We start from the raw sequence: 25,603 nt of genomic DNA, 5'->3' as shown, positions 1-25,603 counted from the left end.
TGAAGCCGGCAGAGATTCCTCTCCGGCACACAATTCCCAGTTGTTCTGGACATTCCAGGGGGCATTCTGGATTTCCCAGGAATGTCCCTGATCCCAGCCTCTCTCCCAAGGGCGGGTGATGTTGGGTTTTCGAAGTCTTTTCTCATCTGCCAAAAATCCCCAAAACCTGGAGTTACGCCGGCAGAGGTTCCTCTCCGGCACACAATTCCCGGTTCCTCTGGAGATTCGGGGGGACATCCCGGATTTCCCGGGAATGTCCCTGACGCCAGCCTCTCTCCCAAGGGCGGGTGACGCTGTCCAACGTGTCGGAGCGCAAGGACAACATGCGCCTGGGCCTGAGCCTGGCCACCAACCCCAGGGACAGCAGCTTCCTGGTGAGCAGCGTTCCTAGGAATGTGGGCTGGGAATTTGGGGATGCGCACCGGGAACGTGGGGCAGGACAGGGAGGTGTTGGGGGGTTCCTCCCAGTGGGTTTTTGTTTATGGAATGTGAGGACATTTATAGGGATTTATTGATAAAATAAAATATAATGCAATAAAATAGAATTAAAATGAAAGAAAATAAAATTAAATTAAGTAAAATGGGAACAAAATTGAAATTAAAATAAAGCACATCCACGGAAAAGGGATCCTTTGAACCAAATCCTGCTTTTTTACCCCGCCAGGCCTGCAGCCCCCTGTGGTCCCACGAGTGTGGCAGCTCCTACTACACCACGGGAATGTGTTCCCGCGTCAACTCCAACTTCCGCTTCTCCAGAACCGTGGCTCCGGCTCTGCAGAGTGAGGACCAAGATCCCTGCTCCAATCCCAGCTCCCATCCCTGTTCCAATCCCATTCTGGCTGCACAAAACAAAGCCCTCGTTGACCAGGAGTTAAACATGTTGGAATTTGGAGCCGGGATTTTATTTTGGAGGGTTGAAGTAAAGCTTCCTGCCTTTCCTGGAGCTGGAAAGGATTCCCAGAAGCCTGTCCTGCTCCTGGGAGCTCCTCATCCCATGGGATGTGATTCCCCAGCCCCAGAACCCCTCTGGTGTTGCTTAATTCCCAGGGCAGATGGACTGGTAAAAATGGGATTTGGTGGGGATTGAGGCAGGAAAGGCAGAGCCCATCACCAAATTCCCAGGGCATAAAGAGGGGCTTGGAAAAATGGGATTTTCAGGATCAAGGCAGCAAAGGCATCATCAAATTCCCAGTGTCATTTCCCTCGTTATTTTCCAGCCCTCGCTGCAAAAGATAATTGGAATTTTAGGGAGTTTGAGGAAGTGTTTATTTAATGGGATGCAGGGTCAGCTCCTCTCCCTAATTCCAGGATGGAATGGAGATGGAGGCACACAGAGGATCCCAGTGATCCATGAGTGACTCCAATCCATGGATTCTTCCCTGTGTAAAAACCTGTAGGGTGAAAGAGCAGCTGATAAATCTCTGAAATCCAGGATCATCCAGCACTTTTCCAAGGAATGCTGTAAAACATCAGCAAGACTGAGATGATCCTGAGCAATCTTCCCCACTGGAAAAAATCCTTAAATCCTTCCTTCTCCAGCTGCAGAGCCGAGCCCTGGGGTCCCCTCCGGGGTTTTTGGCTGCCTCGGAGCCGAGGATTTCATGGGAAGGGAGGAAATGCCCGCCTTGCTTTCCATGGCAGGGCTGGGAATGACTCAGGGATCAGGAACGGCTCTGCGGGAGGAACGGAGCCGGATCCTGCTCCTCTTTGAAGTGTGGAATGATATTAAACGGGATCAAATTCCAAAGCTGAATCCCAAATGATGCCGCTGAGTGTTATTCCTAGGAAGCGATCCCATCTTTTCACAGCAGAGAGGATTCCTGTGGCTTCTCCCCACCTTGTTGGAGCCCAAAGTTCTTTCCCAAATTATTGAAATAAGATTTTTTCTTTTTCCTCAAGAAATCCTAAGAGGAAGTACCTGGCTGGAAGTGAAGCCATAAATCTGTCCCTTTGCAAGAGCATTTTTAATAAATCCCTGGATTTTCCACAGGATGCCAGACCTACATGGACATCATCATCGTTCTGGATGGATCCAACAGCATTTATCCGTGGGTTGAAGTCCAGCACTTCCTGATAAATATCCTGAAAAAGTTTTACATCGGTCCTGGACAGATCCAGGTGAGGCCCTGAACCATTTGTGTCATCCCAGGGCCATTCCCAATGTCCCTTTTCTGTCAAGCTGCTGGAATTTGTCAAAATATTAGGATTTTTGACTCATCCCATGGGAAGAAATTAATGTCCCTAAGTGAGCTACAGAGGGATCCCACATCCCAGTGGGAACAAGGAGGATGAAACCCCATGGAAAGGAGCTCTCCATGCTCTTTCACCGAGTAATCATGGGTTGATTCAGGCAGGAATTTCAGCAGGAATATCCCAGATTTCCCCAAATAACCCAGTTTGGTCCCACAGCTGGAAATGCTGTGGGTCTAAACTGGGACAGTGGAGCATGGCACATCTGGATGTCCCCAAAACTTGGGAACCAAGCCATAAAATTGGGAATGAATAATGATCCAAAGGAGGGAAAACTGGGAATGAGCGTAGAGAATTCTACCCGTGGCTGGCGATTCCCATGGCTGACAGCGCTCGTGGTGGACAGGACCTTGTTCTGTTGGCCTCTTTGGTGCCATTCCCGTCGTTCCCAGGTGGGAGTTGTCCAGTACGGAGAGGACGTGGTCCATGAGTTCCACCTGAACGACTACAGGTCCGTGCAGGACGTGGTGGCGGCCGCCAGCCACATCGAGCAGCGCGGCGGCACCGAGACCCGGACCGCCTACGGCATCGAGTTCGCTCGGTAAAACCCCTCCCACTCCTGCTCCTCTCCCCAGGAAAACCTTCAAATCCACTTTTTTTTTTTTTTTTTTCCCCCTCCTTCCCTCTCCTTTTGTTTTCCTTGCTGCTCAAGAAAGGGGGAATCGCCAGGGTTTGTAGGAAAATGTGATTTGGGGGAAGCGTTGCGAGTGGCGCTTCCCAAAATTGCTCGTTTGCAGCTGGGGCAGGCTCTGGAATTGTGGCTTCTCCCTGGAAGCCCCCAGGGATGAGCTCCCAGCCCCCAAATTCAGCCCCAGAACCTGGAGCTCTCCTGGAATTCCCTGGAGAGTCCACAGGAGCTCAGGACAGCTCCACCTCCTCCCTTTCCAAAGGAAGGACAAATCCTTCCTCCTGCCCTTTTTCCTAGCAGTATTCCTGCTGGAAATCATGAAATTTTAGGTTGGAAAAGAGGTCAAAGATCAAGTCCAGCACTGCCAAGGCCACCACTGACCATGTCCCAAGTGCCACATCCATGTGGTTTGGAAATCCCTGCAGGAATGGCAATTCCAGCACTGCCCTGGGCAGCTTGGAAAAGTTTTAGATGGATCCTGGCCAGATCTGAGCAAGGTCCTGAAGGATTTCTGTCACACAGAGTCCCCAGCCCTGCTCAGTGTCCCTTTTCCATGAATATGCTGGAATTTGGGACCGTGCTTTGACAAAATCATGTGATTTTGGCGGGTGTGGATACTGGGATGAAGAAATTTTCCCTCACAGGGAAAGGCCCCACCGGCCAAGGCCAGAACTCCGCTGGCCAACACAAGATCCATTCCCTCAACCGATTTTGCTGAATTACGGCCTCTTTCCTGAAAAAAAGTGGGGAAATCCACATCCCAAAGCATTTCCCGAGGGTTCCTGCACCTCCCCAAGGGGCAGCAGCCCCAGAGACCCCTCGGGGTGGGCTCGGTGGGGCGGCGGAGCCCCCACGGAGCTGGCGGGGCTGAGCAGCCCAGGGCATCTCTTCACTTGCAGCTCGGAAGCGTTTCGGAAAGGTGGCCGGAAAGGGGCAAAGCGAGTAATGATTGTCATCACAGATGGAGAGTCCCACGACAGCCCAGACCTGGAGAAGGTGATCGAGGACAGCGAGAGGGACAACGTCACCAGATACGCGGTGGCGGTGAGTGACAGCGATTTTGGGTTGTGGAAGTCCTGCAGAGCATGGCGGTGCTCCAGGAATCCCAAAGCACCAGGACAGCCCATCCCCGCTGCTCCTGGAGCATTCCAAGATCTCCTGTCCACCCCCACTGCACCTGGAACATTCCAAGAGGTCCTGTCCATCCTGTCCAAGAGGTTCTATCTATTCTCCATTCTGGAACATTGTTCCAGAATGTTTCTTCTGGAACATTGTTCCAGAATGTTTCTTCTGGAGCATTCCGAGAGCTCCTGTCCATCCCCACTGCTCCTGGAACATTCCAAGAGCTCTTTGTGGCTGGTGCTGCTTTTGGGATGCTTTTGGCTGCTGGAGCTGGTTCCAGGACCAGGGACAGGCAGGACCCCAAATTCCATGAGGAATTGCAGCAGTTCCTCTGTTCGTTCCCACAAAGTGGTGTCAGATCCAAGGATGAGGCTTCTCCCACCTGGACACCCCCCAAAGGATTTTGGAAAAGTTTTATCCATCCTGGGAAAACGACCCAGAGGAGCTGCTGACCCCCCATCCCTGGAGGTGTCCAAGGTTGGACAGGGCTTGGAGCAGCCTGGGCTAGAGGAAGCTGTCCCTGCCCATGGAATGGGATGAGCTTTAAGACCCTTCCCAACCCAAACCACCCGGGAATTCTAATTCCATGGAAGTCTCGCATTTTATTCCCAACCAGGTCTTGGGTTATTACAACAGGAGAGGGATCAACCCCGAGGCCTTTCTGAACGAGATCAAATTCATCGCCAGCGACCCCGATGACAAACACTTCTTCAACGTCACCGACGAGGCGGCGCTCAAGGACATCGTGGATGCTCTGGGAGAAAGGATTTTCAGCCTGGAAGGTGAGGGATGCTCCTCCCTGGCACATCCCAGAGCTGGGAATGTGCTGCTGATCCCTTTTTTCCCCGAATTTGGATGTGGCTTATGCAATATCTGAGCCTAAAATCCTGCTTGGAGTATCTTCAGGTTTGAGGAAGTGTCTTTATTTGGAGCGGCTGCATCCCTCAGATATCGGGAGCAGAGATCCCTTTTCCAAAGGACACACCTCATTCCGGCCAGCGGAATTCTGGTGGCTTTGATTTTTCCTTTTTATAGAAAACCTTGGAGATTTGGTATGGGGGGAATTTGGGCGTCAGTGTCTTCCTCATCCATCAAATTCCAGGGCTGTAATCAGGAAAACCCACACACAGGAGCTTCCTGGGGTGCCAGACATCAGAAGATTATGGGAATAATGTTGGGATTTCAGGTTTATTGGCTGAAACTAAATATCAGGAAATATTTTTGTCTTAAATGTCAGCTCTTTTGACAACTTTGTCGCTCTCCCAAACTAAATTTATCCGAATTTCAGAGGAAAAATGCAGCCTGGAATGAACAACTGGAACAGAAGATGGAGGGCCCGCAGCAGGAATGAAACGTCTTGAATTTGGGGCATTTTGGCTCAAACCAGCTCACAAATTCCTCACGAGTTTCCCAGTTTTCTCTGTCCAGCCTGGCGCTTCCTTGTGGAAGTTTTCCTGGATGAGGAACTCCCCCAGTTGGAATTGCAAAGCAAAAACCTCCAAATCCCCAGTTTTGGGTGATCTTGCAGCTCTGCAGGGGGAGAAGCTGCACCCCAGCTGAGCTCCCAGACCTCCTAACAGCACAAGGTTGTGGAACTGGGGGGATTTAGGGAGAAATGGGATCATCAGGAGGACGTGGAGCTGCTGGAGCAATTCCAGAGGAGGCCACGGAACTGTTCCAAGAAAGCAAAACTCTCCACTAAACACAAATTCCCTTTTTTTTTCTTTTTTCTTTTTTTTTAAGGAACCAACAAGAACGAGATCTCCTTTGGACTGGAAATGTCCCAGACTGGATTTTCATCCCACGTTGTGGAAGTAAGAGAGGAAATGTGGGCATTTTTTTGCTCCTGCCTTGTCCTGTTTATCACCCCCAGCTCTAGGTGGGAGATTGGGATTTGGGACAAATTATTCATTACAGAGTTAAATAATTAACATGAGGATAAGGAAATGCTGCTGGATTATCCCATGGGAAAGGGAGGTATTGGGAGACCCGAGCATCCCTTAGGATCTGCAGCAGATCCTCCCAGTGCCACGACCTCTTGGGAAGGACATGCTGGGATGTCCATGGAAAAAGCTCTTGGGAATTTCCTGGGGAGAAAAAACACATTGGAAAAACAGGAATAGGGTGGAAATGTCATTCCAGCAGTTTTAAAACCCTCCAGCATTCCAGGTGTTTTTGGAAGAGCGGTCTGTGCGGGATCGGAGGGATGGAATCGCCTCCACTTGGGAAGAAATCCCATCAAACCGCTCCCGTTTTCCCACAGGACGGGATCCTGCTGGGAGCAGTGGGAGCCTACGACTGGAACGGAGCCGTGCTGAAGGAGACCAGCAGCGGGAAGGTCATTCCTCTGCGGGAATCCTACCTGCAGGAATTCCCGGAGGAGCTGAAAAACCACGGAGCATATTTAGGTGGGAAAGCTGAACGAGGCCGTGTTGCCGCAGGGCGGAATTCGGGATTTTATCCTTAAAAAAGAGAAAGCACGGGGTATTCCTCATGGGAGAGCTGTGGGATGCAGCACAGGAGCATCCTCACCTGGGAAGAGCCCGGCTCCGACCCCGGAGCGGGGCACAAATGGGATTTAAATTCAGGAGCAGCCGAGCCGGCGGGTTATCCGCAGCTTTTCTTGGAGTGGTTTCAAAGCACCGATGGAATTTCATGCCTAGGCAGGAAATACCTGCTGGGTTAATCCATTCCATGTGCAGCCACTGGAGCTCTGGAATAAAAATATCAGCCTGGATGGCGAAGCGCAGCCTCTCCTCGGAGATGTGGTTGTCCCGTGGCGGGGAGAGAGGTGGGATTCTGTGGGATCAGCACCTCCAGGCTCTTCCCCGGGAATGGGGACACGTGGTTCATCCGTGGGGTGACAGCAGAGTGTCCCCTGAGCTGTGGGTGTCCCATGGGAATCCCTGTGGGAGCTCAACTGGGTTCTCTTTCCCACTGCCTGGAGTGAGAAATCCAGGAATATTAAGGAATGCTGGTGTATCCTGCTGAGGAGCAGCCTGGGGGGCTCAGGGTCGATGCTGGGTTTAGGAATATCCCTGCAGGAGGGGCATTTTTAGGGAAAGAGGGAACCCAGGTAAGGCTGGTGAGCAGGGAAGGGTCCAAAAATCCCTGAAGATACTAAAAATTTAACTGGATGTGACTCCAAGGAATGTGATTCAGTTTTATGATTGGCCGGACTTTGAGTTCCATAGAATCCCAGAATTATGGAATTATTTGGGTTGGAAAGGAACTAAAAGCTCATCCCCTACCCCAGGTTTCTCCATGCCCCATCCAGCCTGATATTGGAACATTCCAGGGATGCGGCAGCCACAGCTTCTCTGGGCACCCTGTTCCACTTCTAAGGATTTCATTGGAATTTAAACCTGAGCCTGAAGGTTCAGGAACCTGGACTTGGGGTTGAAAATTGGGATTTGGCAGCCCCAGCTTTATATTCCTACAAAATCCCATCTGCAGCCATGGAAGTGCCGCAGCCCAGGGGGTGATCCCAGTAGGAAAAAAGGGATTGCTCAGGGTCATTGGCTTAGGCAGGGTTATTTCCATCAGGAGGAATGGTTTTGATGAATTCATGGCTTTTATTGGACTGGGAATGTTGACATCAAGCACCAGGAAAGCTTTTCCTGCCCGGTGTTCCTGGAGCAGCGGGAGCCGCAACTTCCCAACACTCAGCACCTCACGAGTGTCTGTCCAACTTAATGTGAGCCATGAAATAAAACAGCCAGAAGTCCTGGAATTGCAGGAATTGGATTCACCTTCGATAGAAGAAGGATTTGCACAGGAAGAGGGAATCAGGCAGTGCCAAAACTCCCGGCACAGCCCCGGCCGTGGCAGCACCGGAGCGAGCGGCTCAGAGGCGCTGGGGTCCCTCTGGGTGATTTCATCTTTGCAAAAATCCCAGTTTTTAAGCTTCCCTTTTTGGAAAGCGGCCAGAGCTGTGTCAGCAGCTGGGGGCTAATGGAAAGCAGACCCTGGGAGCAGGCAGGGAGTTCTCACTCCGTGTCCATCCCTCTCCAGGTTACACCGTCTCCTCCGTCGTCTCCACCAGGCACGAGCGGATCTACGTGGCGGGAGCGCCGCGCTTCAACCACACCGGCAAGGTCATCCTGTTCAACATGCACAGCAACAGGAACCTCACCATCCACCAGGCCCTCAAGGGAGAGCAGGTAATTCCAGCTGGGAATGCCATGCTGCTTTTCCCCCGTGGAAAAATCAATCCCTTGATTTTCCCAAGTTGGAACAGCTCGGCAGCACCGCGCAGCTGTGGATGTGCCGGTGTCTTGGTTTGGAAAGACAGGTGTCTGCTAAGGAAGGCAGGAGCCTCCCCTGAAATGGAAAATGTAACCCCCCTCCCTCTGAATTATTGTAATTTGGAAATTAAGGGGCTCTTGGCAAAGATATGGGAGTAGGAATAACAGTTTTTTACTAGGACAATTAAAAATACAAATGCAATAGTACAAAAAAGTAAACAAACCAGTGCCAGAGTCAGAATACAATCTGACAGCCTGTGGGTCAGGGCGGTGGCACAGTCCCATCCCATGGGGGCTCAGCCCTCCTGCAGTGCCAGCTGTGCTTCTGCTGGAGCAGGGATCCTGCACAAGGCTGGAGTTTTCCCCTGAAGCTCCAGGGCTGCTGGAGATGGGCCTGGTGCTCCTCTGGGAATGCAGGGCAGGAGAAAGCTGCTCCTCTGGGAATGCAGGGCAGGAGAAAGCTGCTCCTCTGGGAATGCAGGGCAGGAGAAAGCTGCTCCTCTGGGAATGCAGTGGGCAAAGGCTGCTGGGCTGTTCCAGGCTCAGATTGTACCCAGGTAGGAATGCTTGGCGCCTCCCCTGGGCGGAGCATCTCCCCATGGGATGGTGCAATTTTATCAGCCGTGCAGTGACGCTCACTGGCCCAATGACAGAAGATAATTAATAATTAATGGCCTATTGACAGCAGAGATCTCTTGGAGGGAGGATTGGCTGTGGGAGAGCTAAAGAAAACTGCCCCATGGACAGAGAGAGCTGCCCAGCTCTGACAGATGGGGATGGAACCCACAACCCCCATTGCCAGCCCAAGGGAGCCGGTTGTGGCTGCATCCTCAGCGTGGCTGTGGCAGGGGTGGGATGTCCCTGTGCATCCCAGAGGGATGGTGGCATCATCCCCACGCCGTCCTGTCTGCCCCAGATCGGCTCCTACTACGGCAGCGAGATCAACTCCCTGGACGTGAACGGCGACGGCGTCACCGACGTGCTGCTGGTGGGCGCGCCCATGTTCTTCAGCGAGGGCAGGGAGAGGGGCAAAGTCTACGTGTACGCCCTGCAGGGGGTGAGTGGCGCCCGGGGACATCGAGGGGACATTTGGCTGCTCCTGTGGCAGCTGTGTCCCCTGGTGAGGTCTCAAGGGAGGGGTGGGATGCGGTCTTTGCCACGTGGGAATGTGGATGTCCCACTGGAGAAACCATTGCCAAGCCACGCGGCGTCCTCCAAACCCGCTCCCTCCAGGGAGAGCTCAGAGACCCTTCCAGTGCCTGAAGGTGCTTCCCTGTGGAAGTTGCTCTGGATGAGGGATTCCCCCAGTTGGGATTATGAAGAAAAAAACACCAAATCCCCAATTTTCGGTGATCTTGCATGGAATTAGTATGGAATACATATTATTATGGAATTTGTCTTTATTATGGAAATTATTATTACTATAGAATTATTATTATTACTGTAGAATTATTATTAATACTATAGAATTGTTGTTATTATTATTACTATAGAATTGTTATTACTATAGAATTGTTATTACTATAGAATTATTATTAATATCATCATCATCATCATTGAATTATTTATGTGGGGTGCCAAGCAGATGTGGGGCTGGCTCAGGCGGGGCTCAGGGCTCCTCATTCCCCAGGGATGTGCTCCAAAATCTGCCATCCCTGGGAACGCTCCCACCTCCTTCCTTGGACAATCCCTCCCACATCACTGCACTGTTCACTTGAGGCTTTCTCCTCTTTCCAGCCTTGCTGCTGATGCTTTGGGAATTGTCTTCCTTCCTTTTTTTCCCTGGCAGAACCTCTTCGTTCCCAGCGGCGCCCTGGTGGACCTCCAGAGTTACCAGAATTCCCGTTTCGGCTCCTGCATCGCTGCCGTTCCCGACCTCAACCAGGACTCCTACAACGACCTGGTGGTCGGGGCCCCTCTGGAGGACGAGCACCAAGGAGCCATTTACATTTTCCTTGGATTCCAGGAGACCATCCTCAAGAAGTACAAGCAGGTGGGGCTTCCCTGTGCTTGGTTTTCCTTGTCTTTCATGGGAATAAATATAATTTGTCCCTGTTTTAAGGACTGGTGGAGCAGGAACGAATCCACACCCGGGATTTAATTGTTAATTATTGCGGCCGGATATTTCCTCTTTTGAGGCATCCAAGACAAAACGTTGGAATTCAAGCATTGGAGCAGCAGTGATGGAGTCCCCATCCCTGCTGGGATTTAAGATGTGGCACTTGGGGACATTTTGTGGTGGCCTTGGCAGCGCCGGGGGATGGTTGGACTCCACAATCTTGGATGGCTTTTCCAACCTGAATTATTCCATGGAACAGTGGGGGAAAAGGCTTGAAATTAGAGGCAATGTTTAGCATTCATTGCAAGGGATTATTATAGATTAATTATATATTTTTTAAATTATTTTTTTTACATTTTATTTATTTATTTATTACACTTTTGATAAATGTTAAATACGCAGGTTAAATCCAGTACAAATCTTGGATGGTGCCTGCCAAGAGAAATTGCTTTTGAAGCAAACGCTTTCTCTTTTCCAAAGAGAAATTCCCTGGAAAAACCATGTTTAGCAGAACCTCTTGGAACGGGGAATTTTCAGCGGCGAGGCGGAGTCAGCCTGGCAAAGCCTTGGCAGGCAGGGATGCTCCTGCTGGAATCCAGCCTGGATTGCTCCCATTCCTTTCCAGCGGATCGCGGCCGCCGACCTCGCTCCGGGCCTGATGTATTTTGGATGCAGCATCCACGGGCAGCTGGATCTGAACGAGGACGGACTCGTGGACTTGGCCGTGGGCTCGCTGGGGAACGCCGTGGTGCTGTGGTGAGCCAGGGATCCTTGGTGCCCTCTTCTCCTTTCCTCTGCCCAAATCATGCCAAAATTTTTCCAGGAAAAACCAGTCTCCCAACAATCTGAGCCATCTTTCCTGATAACCGCCCCCTCTCTAACGGGGCTGTGGGATCTCAATCCCCTCGTGCCCTAAAAAGATGCCAGAGTTCATTTTCCATTGAGTTTCATCCGTAGTTCTCCAGAAGTTCCAAATTCATTTGTGGGGATTTGCCCAGGCTCCTTCTGGTCTGGTTTAATTAGGGCATTATTTTTAAATATTAATTAATGTTTGGAGGGTCCCTTGAAGCTGTTGGGATGGGGGGTGGCTGTGCCCAGCCGAGACAGGTCACCCTGGGCTCTGCTTGGAGAGCACCTTTGGTCTTCCCAACCTTCTCCAAAAAGGAGGGGAAAGGAGTGAAAAAGGCAAACCTGGAGCTGTGGGAGATTCCAGGATGTCCCATCCCGAGCCAGAGCCCATCCCATGCCTCTCCCCACCCCACAGGTCCCGCAGCGTGGTCCAGATCAACGCCAGCCTCCGCTTCGAGCCGCCCAAGATCAACATCTTCACCAAGGACTGCAGGCGCAACGGGAAGGAGGCCACCTGCATGAGGGCCTTCGTCTGCTTCACCGCCCTCTTCCTCTCCGCTCACTTCCAGACTGCCAGCGTGGGTGAGGAGAAAATCCCAATTCCTGCCCTGCTCAGGTCTACAGCCCCATGGAAAACCCAGATTTTGGGATGGAAACCATCCAGGAGCTTGGAGGAGCTCACGTGTCCGTCACGTGTCACTCACGTTTGTCCCTGTCCCGGTTGAGTCTCCGGGTTCTGGTGGTGGTTCTGCCAAAGAAACCCCTCCAGGATAAATCCCACCTCATCCCTCACCTGTTCCCTGGGCTGGGCTCTCCTGGGATTTGCCTTTCCATGCTCCGTGTGACGGGAATGTCCCTACAGCGGGATGTGCCCGGCCCCCGTTCCGCAGGGCTCATCCATCCCTCCCGCCTCCCGCAGCAGCGGGACACATCTGCCGGCCAGATGTGCATTTTCCACCACATCCCAGGGAATCTGTGGAGCTGGCCAGCCCTGCTGTTAAACCCTTGGATGGTGCCGTGACCCCGAGTGATCCCCGGCGGATTCCCGGGAGTCAGCGGAGCAGGGAAGCGATAGCGGCTCAGCCCCTGCAAGCCAGCAGCAAACACTGTCCAAGGAAAATCAGGATCCAGAGCCAAGGGAAAAACTCCCAGCGCCCAGAGCAAGAGTTTTGTTTTGTGCTGTCAAATCCAGTGTTTTTCTCCCTGCTGCTGTCCCTGTGGGATAAAATCTGAGTGGGATTTCCTTATTTATTTGATTTTACCTTTATTTCCCCTGGAAATAGAGTCACCCCCTGGATGAGCCCCTCTGCTCTGGAGCCAGGCTGGGAGAGCTGAGGGTGTCCAGCCAGGAAAAGAGAAGAATCCAGAGAAACCTCAGAGCCCCTCCCAGGGCCTAAAGGGGCTCCAGGAGAGCTGGAGAGGGACTGGGGACAAGGCATGGAGGGACAGGACACAGGGAATGGCTTTAAGCTGAAAGAGGGACAGATGGGATGCTGGGAAGGAATTGTTCCCTGTGAGGGTTAGGAGGGGCAGGGATGGAATTCCCAGAGAAACTGTGGCTGCCCCTGGAAGTGTCCAAGGCCAGGCTGGACAGGGCTTGGAGCCCCTAGGACAGTGGAAGGTGTCCCTGCCATGGCAGGGGCTGCAGTGAGATGAGATTTTAGGTCCCTTCCCAAGCCATTCTGAGATTCTGTGGTTCTCTGAAATCCCTGCTTGGTTGGGAATCTCCAGTGGCTTTCCAACAGCAGTGCAGGAACCAAAGGATCTCCGTAAATCACCCAGGTGAGGGGTGAGCTCCAATTCCTCCAGACCAGCACGGGAACATTTGAGAGGCAAACAATTCCACGCCTGCACAGCTTTTACCCAGGGTCTTGCAACAATTAATCCCCAAAACTCCTCATTTGCAGAAGGGAAGCTTTTCCCAGAACTGCCTGGGATTTTCCTCAGCAGGGAATGGGCACTGGGGCCACTCTTTGCCCAGGTTTTTGGCCCCAAGGCCTGAGCTGGGCCTGTCCTTGCAGGGCTCAGGTACAACACGACCATCGACGAGCGCCGCTACTCGCCCCGGGCGCACCTGGACGACGGCGGGGAGCGGGCGGCGCCGCGGGGGCTGGTGCTGCCCGCCGGGCAGGAGCTCTGCCACACCCTCCCCTTCCACGTCCTGGTGAGTGTGCACCAGGAGATGTCCTCTCCAGCATCCCTCGGCTGGCTTCCCGGGCTGGGAATGAGCCTCATCCCGCTGGATTCATCCCGCTGGATTGCTCCCCGCCGGTTTGATGTGGTCCGGGACGGAGCTGCCAGCACGTGGCAGCTGCTGGGTCCCCAAGCAGTGACATCACTGCAGCTTCCACGTGCTCCGTCCCACCAGCCGTGTCCTCGGGGAGGGCGTGAGCTCCTCATCCCAGGGTCAGGCTGATCTTCCTTTTCCAAGATCAGGAATGCTTGTTGTTTTTCCATGGGGAATGGAGCGTCCCCGTGCCAGTCCCTGGGGCTGTCCCCCTCTGGCCCAGCAGGTCCCACCCCGGGGTGCAGAGCTGGTGGATCCCTCGTTTGCAGGGAACAGCTGATGCACAAACCTGGCCAAACCCAAACATTCCCAGGGAATGAGGAGAATTTCATGGAAGCCAGACAGGCCTGAGCTGCCAGACTGGCCCAGCCCCAAGCCCCGGCTGAACTGCCGTGAACTTTTGGGAAATTTGAGGCTGGAGATGGAGCTGGAGCTCGTGATTTAGCCCAAAAAAACACCTCCCTTCAGAGCATGCCTCTGCACCCGGGGGCTAGGCACAGGAGGAGCTCCTAGGGGCTTCCAGAGGGCAGGGTTAGGTGGGATATTGGCAAGGAATTCCTGTCTGGGATGGAATTCCCAGAGGAGCTGTGGCTGCCCCTGGATCCCTGGAAGCATCCAAGGCCAGGTTGGATGGGGTTTGAAGCAACCTTGGAGATGGGATCTGTTTTCTGTTAGATCCCAGCCCTGGGCTGGGGCTGTGGGACAGATCTGTGACCTCTGGGGACACCCTGAGGTGCTGCCCCAGCCCGGGCAGCCCTGGGCTCCTCTCAGTGTTTTCCCTGTGCCACAGGACACGGCGGATTACGTGAAGCCGGTGACGTTCTCCATCGACTACGAGCTGGAGCATCCCGAGCACGGCCCCATGCTGGACGATGGGTGGCCCACCTCGCTCAGGGTCTCTGTAGGTAGCAGCTGACACCTCCCCAAGTGTCACCTCCCTGGTGTCACCTCCCTGGTGCCACCTCCCCAAGTGCCACCTCCCAAAGTTCTGCATCCCAGGTGCCGCCTCCCAAAGTGCCGCCTCCCAGAGTTCTACCTCCCAAAGTGTCACCTCCCAAAATGCCACCTCCCAGGGCACCAGGGTGGATTTATCCCTGGAAGAACCGTCACCGAGCTGCTGTCATTGTCCCTTCAGGTCCCCTTCTGGAATGGCTGCAACGAGGACGAGCACTGTGTCCCCGATCTGGTGCTGGATGCCAGAAGTGACATTCCCAGTGCCATGTGAGTAGGTGACCCGGAGCATCCTCCAAGAGTGTCACCAGCTGGGGGAGGCTCCAAAAATCCAGCCCCAGTCTGCGTTCTGTAAATTCTGACATCACTGGCCCTTCATCCAGCATCACCACAAGGATGATCCAAGCCCTCCATGAGGTGCTCTTGGCACTTCTGATCCTCTCCCTGCTCCCTGCCTGGAAGGAATCCGTGGTTTTTCGGGGAATCCACAAGCCAGCGAATATTTGGTGCCATGGTGATGAGTTCCAGGGATACAAATCAGGAAATACCAGGGAATAACTGCAAGGCTGGCATTACCCACCTGGCAATTACGGGCTTGACTCATGGAAATAATTCCACACTGCAGCTCCGTGGTTACAGAGCTATTAAAGGTTATCCCTGCATCCACAGGAGGCCCCGGAGCTGCTCTGAGGGCTGAAACCCCTCTGGAGCCAGGCTAGGAGAACTGGGAATGTCCACCTGGAGAACAGAAGGATCCAGGGAGAGCTCAGAGCCCTTCCAGAGCCTAAAGGGGCTCCAGGAGAGCTGGAGAGGGGCTGGGGACAAGGGATGGAGGGACAGGACACAGGGAATGGCTTTAAGTGAAAGCGGGATCAATGGGATATTGGGAAAGAATTGTTCCCTGTGAGGGTGGGCAGGGGCTGGGATGGAATTCGCAGAGAAACTGTGGCTTCCCCTGGAAGTGTCCAAGGCCAGGTTGGACATTGGAGCTTGGAGCCACCTTTGCTTTTGGCAGGGGATCTGATTTTTCCCTACATCCCAGCTGTCCCAAGCATTCCTTGTAATGTTTGAGAAAGCATTGGCACTGGCCAAAATCCCCCAAATTATGGACAATAGGACAAATCCATAATTCTGCTTTCAGCACAGCAGGACAGAGGGAGAGCAGGGATTTCCAGGGTCGTAAAATCCCGGGAATGCCTCTTCTTGCAGGGAATTCTGCCGGAGGGCGCTGCGGAGGGGGGACTGCTCAGCCTTCAGCCTGTCCTTCGACGCCTCCGTCTTCGTCATCGAGAGCACCAGGAGAAGGGTGGCCGTGGAAGCCACGCTGGAAAACCGCGGGGAGAACGCCTACAGCACCGTCCTCAACATCTCCTTCTCCAGGAACCTGCAGCTGGCCAGCTTGATCACCAAGGTGAGCTCCCGGGGGAGATCCAGGCTTTTCCAGAGGTGCTGCTAATCCCAGCCGGACAAGAAAGCTGCAGCCTAAAGCAGAGCCCAAATCTGTCTCCATCCCTCATAAATCAGAGCTGTTTATGGGCTCTGTTTCTAAGCACTTCCAGCTCTTTATTTTGGAAATACAAAAACGTTTGAGTTTTAAGAGCCTGAGCGAAGGTCAAACACAGAGGAAATTATTTCCCTCTATTTTTCTCCTGCAGTTGTTTAAAAATACTCCCTGCACATGGCCAAGTTCCCGTCAGGAACGAGTTTTTGCAGCTGAGAAATAACTTCTGGAAGTAGGAGCTGATCATGGGAATGTGGCCACAGCTCAGCACCGAGCCGGGCGATGCCGCCTCTCCATGGCTTTCCCTGGATGGTCCCCCAGTGTCCCCAAAATGTCACTGCCCTACTCACTCGATCTTGGTGCGACTCCTCCCTGTTCCCAGCGAGATTTGGGAATGTGCTGATGCTGCTGAGCCTTCCCTCACCCCCCCATGACTTCATCCCCGCCCGCAGATCCCATCTCCTTTGTTTTTCTCCGAGCTGTGCCAAGGGAAAATTGTGGGGCTTGCTGCCCACAAAATAAGAAAAATGCATTTTTTGGAGATTATTCTAAACGAAGTGAGGGGAGCAGGGAAAATCCCTGGGAGGGTGGGGAACAGAAAGCACCAGGCAGCAGTGATTGTAGGGAATATTTGCAGCTGGTCATGGAGGAGTCACGGATAACAGGCTCCTGGATGTCCCTCCTTATCAAGGAGCATCCAGAGGGGATAGATATCTGTGTCTTATAAATAAAAACTGGCTGTGGCCCCAAAAAGTCCATAATTTCAGCAGATGAGTGGGAGGAAGCTCCAGGTTGTTGCTGGTGGCTAGTGCTGGGATAGTCTGGCTGCTGGATAGGATTTTTCCAGTGGCAGCAGCTCAACTGACCCCTTGTGGGATAAAAGCTGGAATAGCTCATCCTCTCATGGTGAGGATGGACACCTGCCTACAAGCGGGCTACAACATCTGGAAGGATTGTGGAGAAGACAGAGCAGGGTTGGTGTCCCATCCCATCCCATCCCATCCCACCTCTGCAATGGGCAGGACCTTCTCCAGCCTGGCTGGAGAGGCGGAAGGTGTTCCAGCAGCAGGAATATTGGTGTTGACATGAGGGAATTCCAGCTTAGCTGGTGGCCATGCAGGATAACAGCTCATGTTGTCTCTCAGTGCTTCCCAACAATTCCTCATCGCAGAAAAATCAGGAATGCCAGGAATAATCATGTTCATTCATTCACCACAGTTAAATTCTTCACCGACGTAATTAAATTCATAAAGAGGATTTACATCAGGAAAATGGGAGTTGCTCCCTAGAGATGCTCCTTTCCAGGAACATCAACAAATGCATGGGAAGAATTCCCAGCTCCAGCAAGCAGGGTGGGTTGGATGACTGGCTGGTTGCTTGCACGGTCCTTTGGTTTGATTTTGGTTGGTGGCTGGTTGGTGGTTGTATCCTTTCTTCATTCATTAGTTTGTTGGCCAATGATTGATTGGATCTTGGTTGGGTTTTGGTCATTGGTTTGGTGGGTTTTGGTTGTGTTTTGGTAATTCATTGGTTGGTCGTTGGTTGGTGTTGTTTGGTTATTGGTTAGTTGGTTGGTCGTTGGTTCTTGTCGTTGGTTGGTTGGGTTTTGGTTGGGTTTTGCTCATTGGTTGGTTGGTTTTTGGTCATTCATTGGTTGGTCATTGGTTGGTTTTGGTTGTTGGTTGGTTGGTTGGTCATTGGTTCTTGTCGTTGGTTGGTTGGGTTTTGGTTGTTGGTTGTCAATTGGTTGGTCATTGGCTGGTTGGTCAGTGGTTGGTTGGATTTTGGTTGGTTGGTCATTGGTTGATTGTCCACTGGTTGGCCATTATTTGGTTGGCCATTGGTAGGCCATTGGTTGGCGATTGGCTGGTTGTTTCCCCAAAGCCAAGGCCCGTTTTGAGCCCCTAGGTGTTCCCAGTTTCCCAAAGAGCCGGCTCCCAGGGCTCATTCCTGGTGTCCCAGACACTCCATGGACAGGAATTTGTGTTCCATTTCAGGACGACACCGACATCAACATCGACTGCGCCAGTGACGACAGACACCCCACCAGGAGGGTGTGCAATGTCAGCTACCCCTTCTTCCGAGCCAAGGCCAAGGTAGGACATTCCCAACTTCCCACTCTGCTGTCACATGGACCTTCTGGCCCCAGGGTCACATCTGGGCAGCCCTGAGCAGGATTTTGAAGATAAACTTTTGGTTTTGCCCCTTTTGGAGTTTGAAAGGCGTCTTAGGAAAGCTGGGATGGTTGGGATCCTCAGGAGAGCCCCAGAATCCAACCCAGCTCCTCCAGGTGACAGAATTTGCCTTCAATTCTGTGGAAAAATTTAATATTGGCTTCAAACCACAGATGGGAACTTTCCTGAGCTGATTCCCTGCAGGATGAGGCTCCTTCCCTGCCTGACAGATTTTCCTTGCTCTGAGGTGCCTCTGGATCCTGCTCAGAGCCAGTTCAAGCTCCCCCGGGTGGTGGCATCCTCCAAACCAGTGTTCCCAGTATTTGGAATGAGCCCAGATCCAGTTTATCATTTTAATAAACCATAAACCCTTGGGAAACATCAAATTCAGGGTTCATTTGGGAAAGGAATAGTGGGGAGATCCACTTAGGATCTGCATGGAATCCCACCTGCCACCCGTGGGAAAAGGGACCAGCACAAGCGGGATCTGGAAATAAAATCTCCCCAGCTCCTGTATCCGTCTGAAACCTTTCCTGGATTATGATGGATGAGCCTCAGGCATCAGGCTCGGCTTTGAAGCTCCCAAAAATCCCAGTGGGATGCCTGTGGCTGCACGAGGAGCTGGCTCCCCATGACCTACGGGGTCGGGAATGTGTCCGTGGGCCATCAGGTAGTGCCGCTCCTGCCAAAACAAAGACAGGCTGGAAATGGAATTTTGGCTCCGGAGCCGCGGGAGCTTTAATATTCCAGTCAGCTGTGCCGGCCCAGACGGTTTGAGGTCACTGCAGATGTGACATTTATCACATTTATCCTGTTTTATTGGTTTTGGCTCTCTCCAGCTGCCTCCCCTTCCCGCTGATCCCGGGCCTCTGGAGGGATCTGCTTCCAAAGGGAGCCGCTCGTTGCTCCCATGGGAGGGGCTGAGAGAATTCCTGCAAATCCTCACTGCCTGGAAAGGCTCTGCTCAGTCCTGGTGGGATTGGGAATTGTGTCTCCTGCAGGGTCTCTTACTGGCCCCGCTCAGCACTCGGGATTTTGTTCCCTGGGATGTTTTTCCCGATGTTTTTCCCGGTGTGTTTCCCTTCTCCGCAGGTCTCTTTCCGCCTGGATTTTGAATTCAGCAAGTCCGTCTTCCTGCAGAGCATGGCGGTCTACATGGTTGCCAGCAGGTCTGGGCATGCTTTCTCTCTCTGGAATCATGGAATGGTTTGGGCTGGAAAAAAAGCCCATCCAGTCCCACCCCTTCCCTGATCCCAGGGTGTCCAGCCCTGGACTCGGGTTCCAGGGAGCTTCTCTGGGCACCCCAGGATGTAGCCAGCGTTCCTTGGGATTCCTTTCTCCAGAGCCAGAGGTTTTCCATGGCATAACCCCACGGAGATCCAGTTGCTGTGGGTTATCCCAGCCCCGTGCTCCCAAACCTGGCTATTTTTATTTATCTGGGGATTTACATCCATGATTTTTCCATGCCTGTGGAAGCTGCCAGGCTCTGCTGGATCTCCAGCCACTGCTGCTTTCTCATCCATGTTCCCACCTCAAATATTTCTCAGGAAAAATATCTCCTAATAATTTTACAAAGTTCTCCTTACTCCCCATTCCTGCACAGGTAAAGATTTCCACAGGGAAATGTGGGAAATCCTGCAAAAAAAGGGGAAATCCTATAAGGAAGGGGGAAAATCCTATGAGGAAAGGGAAAATCCTACAAAGAAAGGAGAGAAATCCTATGAGGAAAGGGAAAATCCTACAAAGAAAGGGGGAAATTAAATAAATATAATACTATTCAAGTATTAATAAATAATTTAATTAATTAACTAAATTATTAATTAATTTTGTTTTAATTCACCAATTATTAGAGCACCACTTTAAGCTGCTGGGGGTGACACCTCCCTCCGAATCATTTTAACAATAAAAATGCCAGAATAAAATCCTGCTTTGACCAAAATGCAATAAAGTTCAGCATTCCCCAAAAAAATTCCCAGGGGGATTTGGCTCCTGCCTGACCCCCTGGCCCTGCTGCTGTTCCAGTGACAGCGAGGAGAAGGAGAGCACCAAGGAGGACAACGTTGCCCACCTCAACTTCCAGCTCAAGTACGAGGCCGACCTGCTGTTCACCAGGTGAGGGTTTTGGGATGCGGCTCCTGGGAGGTCATGGATTGGGAAAACCCCTTGGGAAAACCAGCCTTCAAACCCAGGTTTAATTTGGGAATTTATTGAAAAAACAGGAGCTGTAAAGTCAGGGTGAGCTTTTTATAAAATTGGCGAGCCGTGGGGAGCTGGACTCTGCCGATGTTTAAAGGCATAAATTTTATTAAAGAGGTGTGAGGGTGAGTTTTTATGGGGAAAAAAAGGGAATTCTTGGAGGTAATAATGGCCATAACAGGTGTTCCCAGTGTCTGGGCCAGTGGCCATCCCAGAAAACCATCGGAGGGAAGCTCAGCTGTGGGACGAGCGTGGAATCACCGGGAATTCAAGTCTGGGACAGCCAGGGATGAAGGCAGAGATAATTTAGGAAGCTGCTGATGGGAAAATCAGGGATCCCAAAGCACATTCCCTGGCACTGCTTGCTGGAATCTTTTGGGGATTTTTCAGCCCTTTGGTCATTTTATATTTTTTACTCAGACACCACGAATAAAATTCCTTTAATATTTAGGATTTATGGGGAGTGAGGGAATTCTCCAGTTCGTAATGAAGAGAAAACCTGGAGGGAAAGAAGAGCACAGAAAATATCAAATTTGGGAATTTTGGAGTGGAAAAGGAGGGAAAGAATTTGAAAGAATGTGAGGATTTGGGGCCATCACAGGTGCTCCCGAATGGGTTCCCACAGGGTATTCCTGGCTCTTTTCCCACCTTTCCAGCTGCAAAGCAGGGATTGATTTACCTTCTGTGACATCCAAACCTCAGCCAGGGCCTGAGGAGGCTCTGCTTTATTAAAGAGGCGAGAAAATCCCATAAAGAAAGGGAAAATCCCATAAAGAAAGGGGAAAGTCCTGCAAAGAAAGGGAAAATCCTACAAAGAAAAGGGAAAATCCTACAAACCTCTTTGTCACCCTTTGTCCCACAGGACATCGAGCCTGGACTATTTTGAGATCAGATCCAACAATTCCCTGGATGGATCCAACCCCATCGGGCCCCCCTTCCACTGCACCTTCACGGTGAGCAGGAACCAGATCCCTGAGTTCTCCTGGATTTGGGATCTGCACCGGGAGCAGGGATCCCCATCCCCTGATCCCAACACATCCCTGTGCTCTTCCCTGGCAGCTGCAGAACCTGGGATTCTTCCCGGTGCAAGGGGTGACCCTAAAGATCACCGTGCCCGTGGCCACCCGGGCGGGCAACCGGCTCCTGCTGCCCACGGAATTCCGGGCAGACCAGGTAGGATGGGATTCCAGCATGGATTAGGATGGGATTGCAGCATGGTTTAGGATGGAATTCCAGCCCAGTTTAGGATGAGATTCTGTCCCGGTTTAGGGTGGGATTCCAGCATGGAATTCTGTCCCAGTTTAGGGTGGGATTCCACATGGTTTAGGCTGGAATTCCAGCCTGGTTTAGGATGGGATTCTGTCCCAGTTTTGGATGGGATTCCAGCATGGTTTAGGATGGAATTCTGTCCCAGTTTATGATGGAATTCCAGCCTGGTTTAGGATGGGATTCTGTCCCAGTTTAGGATGGGATTCCAGCCCAGTTTGGGATGGGATTCAAGCCCAGTTTAGGATGGGATCCCAGCCCTCCAGCCCCATCCCACAGCAAGCCAAACTCAATCCCAGCTGCAGCAAATCCTGGGGGGTGCTGGGGATCCCTGATTCCATCGGGATGGGGGCACGGGGAAGCCACTGCCACGATCCTGTGTCCATGCTGGAATTCCATCGGCTTCTCCCACAGGAAAACACGACGTGCAGCATTTGGGGGAACACCACTGACTACCGGAGAACCCCGGCGGAGGAGGACCTGTCCCGCACCCCACACCTGGTACTCGCCTGCTCGGGGCCAATCCTGGCTCCAGGATATCCCAAAACAGGGAAAAACCTGGAATAGGGATGGCCCATGGATGTGGGAGGGGCACATGGATGCATGTGGAATTTTTTGGAGATTTTTAAGCCCTTCGGTCAGTTTATTTTTATTTTTTCCTCTCAGCCACTGCAGTTTAAGCCCCGTTAATACTCAGGATTTATGGGAAGTGAGGGGATTCTCCAGCTCACAAAGAGTGGGATCATTTTTTTCCCAAGGGAAAACTTGGAGGGGAAGAACAGCACAAAACCCAGCAAAACTGGAAAGTGAAAAAGGGGGAGAAAATTTGAAGAATGTGGGGATTTGACCACAGAGGAGGATGGACACATGGGATCCTCCCTCCCCAGGGATGAATCCCAGTGGGATTTCCCTCCTTCTCCAGCCGTGATCCCACATTTTCCTTTGCAGAACCACAGCAACTCCGACGTGGTTTCCATCGACTGCGAGGTGAAACTGGCTCCCAACGAGGAGCTGAACCTGCACTTGCGTGGGAATCTGTGGATGAAGTCTCTGAAAGCAGTGAGTGCTCACCAGAAAATGGATTTCAGGGAGAAATCCCCCAAAGGAACCCTCACACCCCAAAAATGTGGGATTTTTCCCTTCCCCAGGAATGTATGGGGTGGATTTTGTTCCCAAAGCCACTTACCCTATTGGATCGTGCATCCACAGCGCCTCATTATGGATTATTTCATTCCATAATTTATTAATTAATGCAAATTTAATTAATCTAAAACCTTTTTGCCGTCATTCTGCCCCACTCCCTGCCTGCCCTGCATCCTCCTCTCCCGTGAATCCAAACAGAATCCCTACGGATACAAAGCCAAGGGCATGGGATGGATCCCGTTGGGAATGGGGGCTCGTTTTCCACGTGGGATACTCATCCCAGTCCATGGGGATGGGATGTATCCCGTTGGGAATGGGGGCTCGTTTTCCACGTGGGATGCTCATCCCAGCCCATGGGGATGGGATGGATCCCGTTGGGAATAGGGGCTCCATTTCCATGTGGGATGCTCATCCCAGCCCATGGGGACGGGATGGATCCCGTTGGGAATGGGGGCTCCTTTTCCACGTGGGATGCTCATCCCAGTCCTCTCCGTGCAGCTGAAGTTCAAGGCACTGAAGCTCACCACGATTGCCGCGCTCCAGCGGCGCTTCCGGAGCCCCTTCGTTTTCCGGGAGGAGGATCCCAGCCGCCAGGTCAGCCCATAGGGATGGGGGGATCCAGAATTTCGGGATGCTGCCACACCCTTCCCTGATCCCACTGGGAGAATCCCTGGGGATGGAGAGACCCAGAATTTTGGGACACTGCCATACCTTGCCCTGATCCCACTGGGAGAATCCCTGTGGGTTGGGGGACCCAGGTCTGGAAAAACTCGCTGCAGCCAAGCTTTGATCCTGGAATCTCCGGATTCCACAGGGAAAACTGAGCCAAATCCTTGGTGCAGCATTCCCAAAGGAAGGGCTGCTCAGCATTCCCGCTATCCCCTTTTCCCCGCCATTCCTGCCTGGAATCCGCTGTGTTTTCTCTCCTCCAGATCACGTTTGAGATCTCCAAGCCCGAGGAATCGCAGATTCCCATCTGGATCATCCTTGGGAGCACCTTCGGAGGCCTCCTGCTCCTGGCCCTGCTGGTCCTGGCGCTCTGGAAGGTGAGCAGCCCCCAGGCCATGCATTTTGGGGGATTTTTGGAGATTCCCATGCGTTGAATCCTCTGGATCCATGTCCCACGCCCCACGAGCTCCTCAACACCACCAAAAATCCTCAAAGCCGCCTCCAAAATCCCCTTTTCCATTTATAAATTATATCCAGGACCAACTTCCAGCTGCTATCCCGTTAAAAGCTCCTGGAATATCAGCGGGATTTTGTTTCTCTTCCCTCCCCACAGCTCGGGTTCTTCAAGAGCGGGAGCCGCCGGCGAGCGGCCGAGCGGGAGCAGAATTCCCACGGGATGGAGTGACTCTGCCGGGGCCAGGAGCCCCCTCCCAGCTCCGGAGATTCCCGGGATCCCGAGGGATTTGGGGGCTGAGCTTGGCTTTGCAGCAGGATGAGAGAACACCCCTTGTGGGACAGCACTTAGAAGCCATAAAAAAACCCCTCAAACCAAGTGAAAATTCCCCAAAAGTCTCCTCAGAGGTGCTTCCAACCGGGATTCCATCAAAAGCACCACAAACCAACCAAAAAGTCCCAAAAAACCATCCTCGGAGGTGCTTTCAACTGGGATCCCATAAAAAAACCACCTCAGATCAACCAAAAATTCCCCAAAAATCTCCTCGGAGGTGCTTCCAACTGGGATTTCACCAAGGTGGCAGCAGCGGGGACGAGGGGACACCGACGTGAGGGGTCCCTGAAGTGGAGCTGGAAAACTCCTTAAAATAATAATATTATCCCAAAAATCCCCCCATGGGTTGCTCCTTCCCGTGGCGGAGCTGTCGCAGGCCCCGGGCTCTGCTGGCCACAGCTCTCAAACTGCCTTCGTTAAGAGAAGTTAATTAAGTGGAGGCGTTAATTAGTCTGAATGCACTGAATGAAATTCTTGTGATTTCAAGCACCTTAAATCTCCGGTGTCCAGCTGTACATAATTCTTCTAAAAACAGGAAGGAAAGGAGGGAGGAAAATTTAAGACCCTGCCAAAAAAAAAAAAAAAAAGAAGAAATAATTTCATAATTTTGAAAAAATTTAAAATCGTTTAAAGAATGAATTCAAAAGCAGTTTGATGAGTTTTGTCCCAGCAGAGCAGTTTGGGGAGCCCACATGTATCATACCTGTACATAGCTGGTGCCATGGAAATCATGGAATTGTAGGGGCGGGAACGCGCCCTCGGCATAGCGGAATTATTTATGCTAATATTAATTTTATGGAGAAGAGGGAAGTGGATTTTTTTGGATGCGGGATGAGGTTCGGGAAATAATGTTCCTGGTATTTTTCAAGGATTAAAAATATGGTATTTTAAAAAGTCCTGGTGTCTGTTCCTTTTTTTTTTCTGTGGATTTGAGGGGGACGGCTCTGGCATCGAGGGCAGGATGGATCCTGGAATTTTTCCATCATTTATTTCTAAGAGATGTGAGGTTTTCCAAGGATGTTTGAAAGGGATAAGCAGTCAAGTGAAGCCTTTGGGAGAAACAACTTGGAAAAAAAAATGGGATAAAAAATCCTTCCAAGAGATATTCCCACTCAGCTGGAGTGGGAATTGTGCATTTCCCAGTTTCTGATGGACTGGGAAAAAATATATATTAGTATGTAGCTACATATATTTATATAGATAAATATGTAATATATAAATATATCAATACATTTTATATATCAGCTGGAGTGGGAATTGTGCATTTCCCAGTTTCTGATGGACTGGGAGCTCAGGGGTCTGGCTGGGTGCAGGGAAAGCCGGAGAGCCCAACCCTGGGATTTGGGAATTCAGCTGGTGGATCACACCGGATCCCGCCCTCGCACATTGCCGGGATCTGCATCCCGGCACGCGGAAGGAAAGAGATGGAGACCAGGCACGAGGGGCAGGATCCTTCAGGATTGGTCATATAGAT

At 51.9% G+C, this 25,603-nt stretch overlaps 1 protein-coding gene across 1 annotated transcript in view; it reads left to right on the top strand.

Moving 5' to 3' along the window:
• Nucleotides 1-24,723, top strand: part of ITGA11 (integrin subunit alpha 11) — a 35,497-nt gene extending 10,774 nt beyond the window's left edge. Inside the window, exons 4-30 of the mRNA XM_041418969.1 lie at nt 283-374; nt 665-779; nt 1,991-2,118; nt 2,643-2,791; nt 3,778-3,922; nt 4,617-4,782; nt 5,744-5,814; nt 6,264-6,408; nt 8,015-8,163; nt 9,164-9,304; nt 10,037-10,240; nt 10,932-11,062; nt 11,571-11,737; nt 13,177-13,319; nt 14,233-14,343; nt 14,578-14,663; nt 15,603-15,804; nt 17,892-17,990; nt 19,161-19,237; nt 20,091-20,180; nt 21,127-21,217; nt 21,324-21,437; nt 21,945-22,031; nt 22,479-22,589; nt 23,172-23,267; nt 23,606-23,719; nt 23,956-24,723. Of these exons, the coding sequence (XP_041274903.1) occupies nt 283-374; nt 665-779; nt 1,991-2,118; nt 2,643-2,791; nt 3,778-3,922; nt 4,617-4,782; nt 5,744-5,814; nt 6,264-6,408; nt 8,015-8,163; nt 9,164-9,304; nt 10,037-10,240; nt 10,932-11,062; nt 11,571-11,737; nt 13,177-13,319; nt 14,233-14,343; nt 14,578-14,663; nt 15,603-15,804; nt 17,892-17,990; nt 19,161-19,237; nt 20,091-20,180; nt 21,127-21,217; nt 21,324-21,437; nt 21,945-22,031; nt 22,479-22,589; nt 23,172-23,267; nt 23,606-23,719; nt 23,956-24,027 (3,296 nt within the window). The 3' untranslated portion in view covers nt 24,028-24,723. The remainder of the gene's footprint in view (nt 1-282; nt 375-664; nt 780-1,990; nt 2,119-2,642; nt 2,792-3,777; nt 3,923-4,616; nt 4,783-5,743; nt 5,815-6,263; nt 6,409-8,014; nt 8,164-9,163; nt 9,305-10,036; nt 10,241-10,931; nt 11,063-11,570; nt 11,738-13,176; nt 13,320-14,232; nt 14,344-14,577; nt 14,664-15,602; nt 15,805-17,891; nt 17,991-19,160; nt 19,238-20,090; nt 20,181-21,126; nt 21,218-21,323; nt 21,438-21,944; nt 22,032-22,478; nt 22,590-23,171; nt 23,268-23,605; nt 23,720-23,955) is intronic.
• Nucleotides 24,724-25,603: the final 880 nt, after the last annotated feature.

The sequence above is a fragment of the Onychostruthus taczanowskii genome, unplaced genomic scaffold (genome assembly GCF_017590055.1).
Source record: "Onychostruthus taczanowskii isolate IOZ18803 unplaced genomic scaffold, ASM1759005v1 scaffold6, whole genome shotgun sequence".
NCBI classification, from domain to species: domain Eukaryota; kingdom Metazoa; phylum Chordata; class Aves; order Passeriformes; family Passeridae; genus Onychostruthus; species Onychostruthus taczanowskii.
The sequence above is the reverse complement of the archived record's forward strand: the minus strand, read 5'-3'. Positions and strand labels throughout refer to the sequence as shown.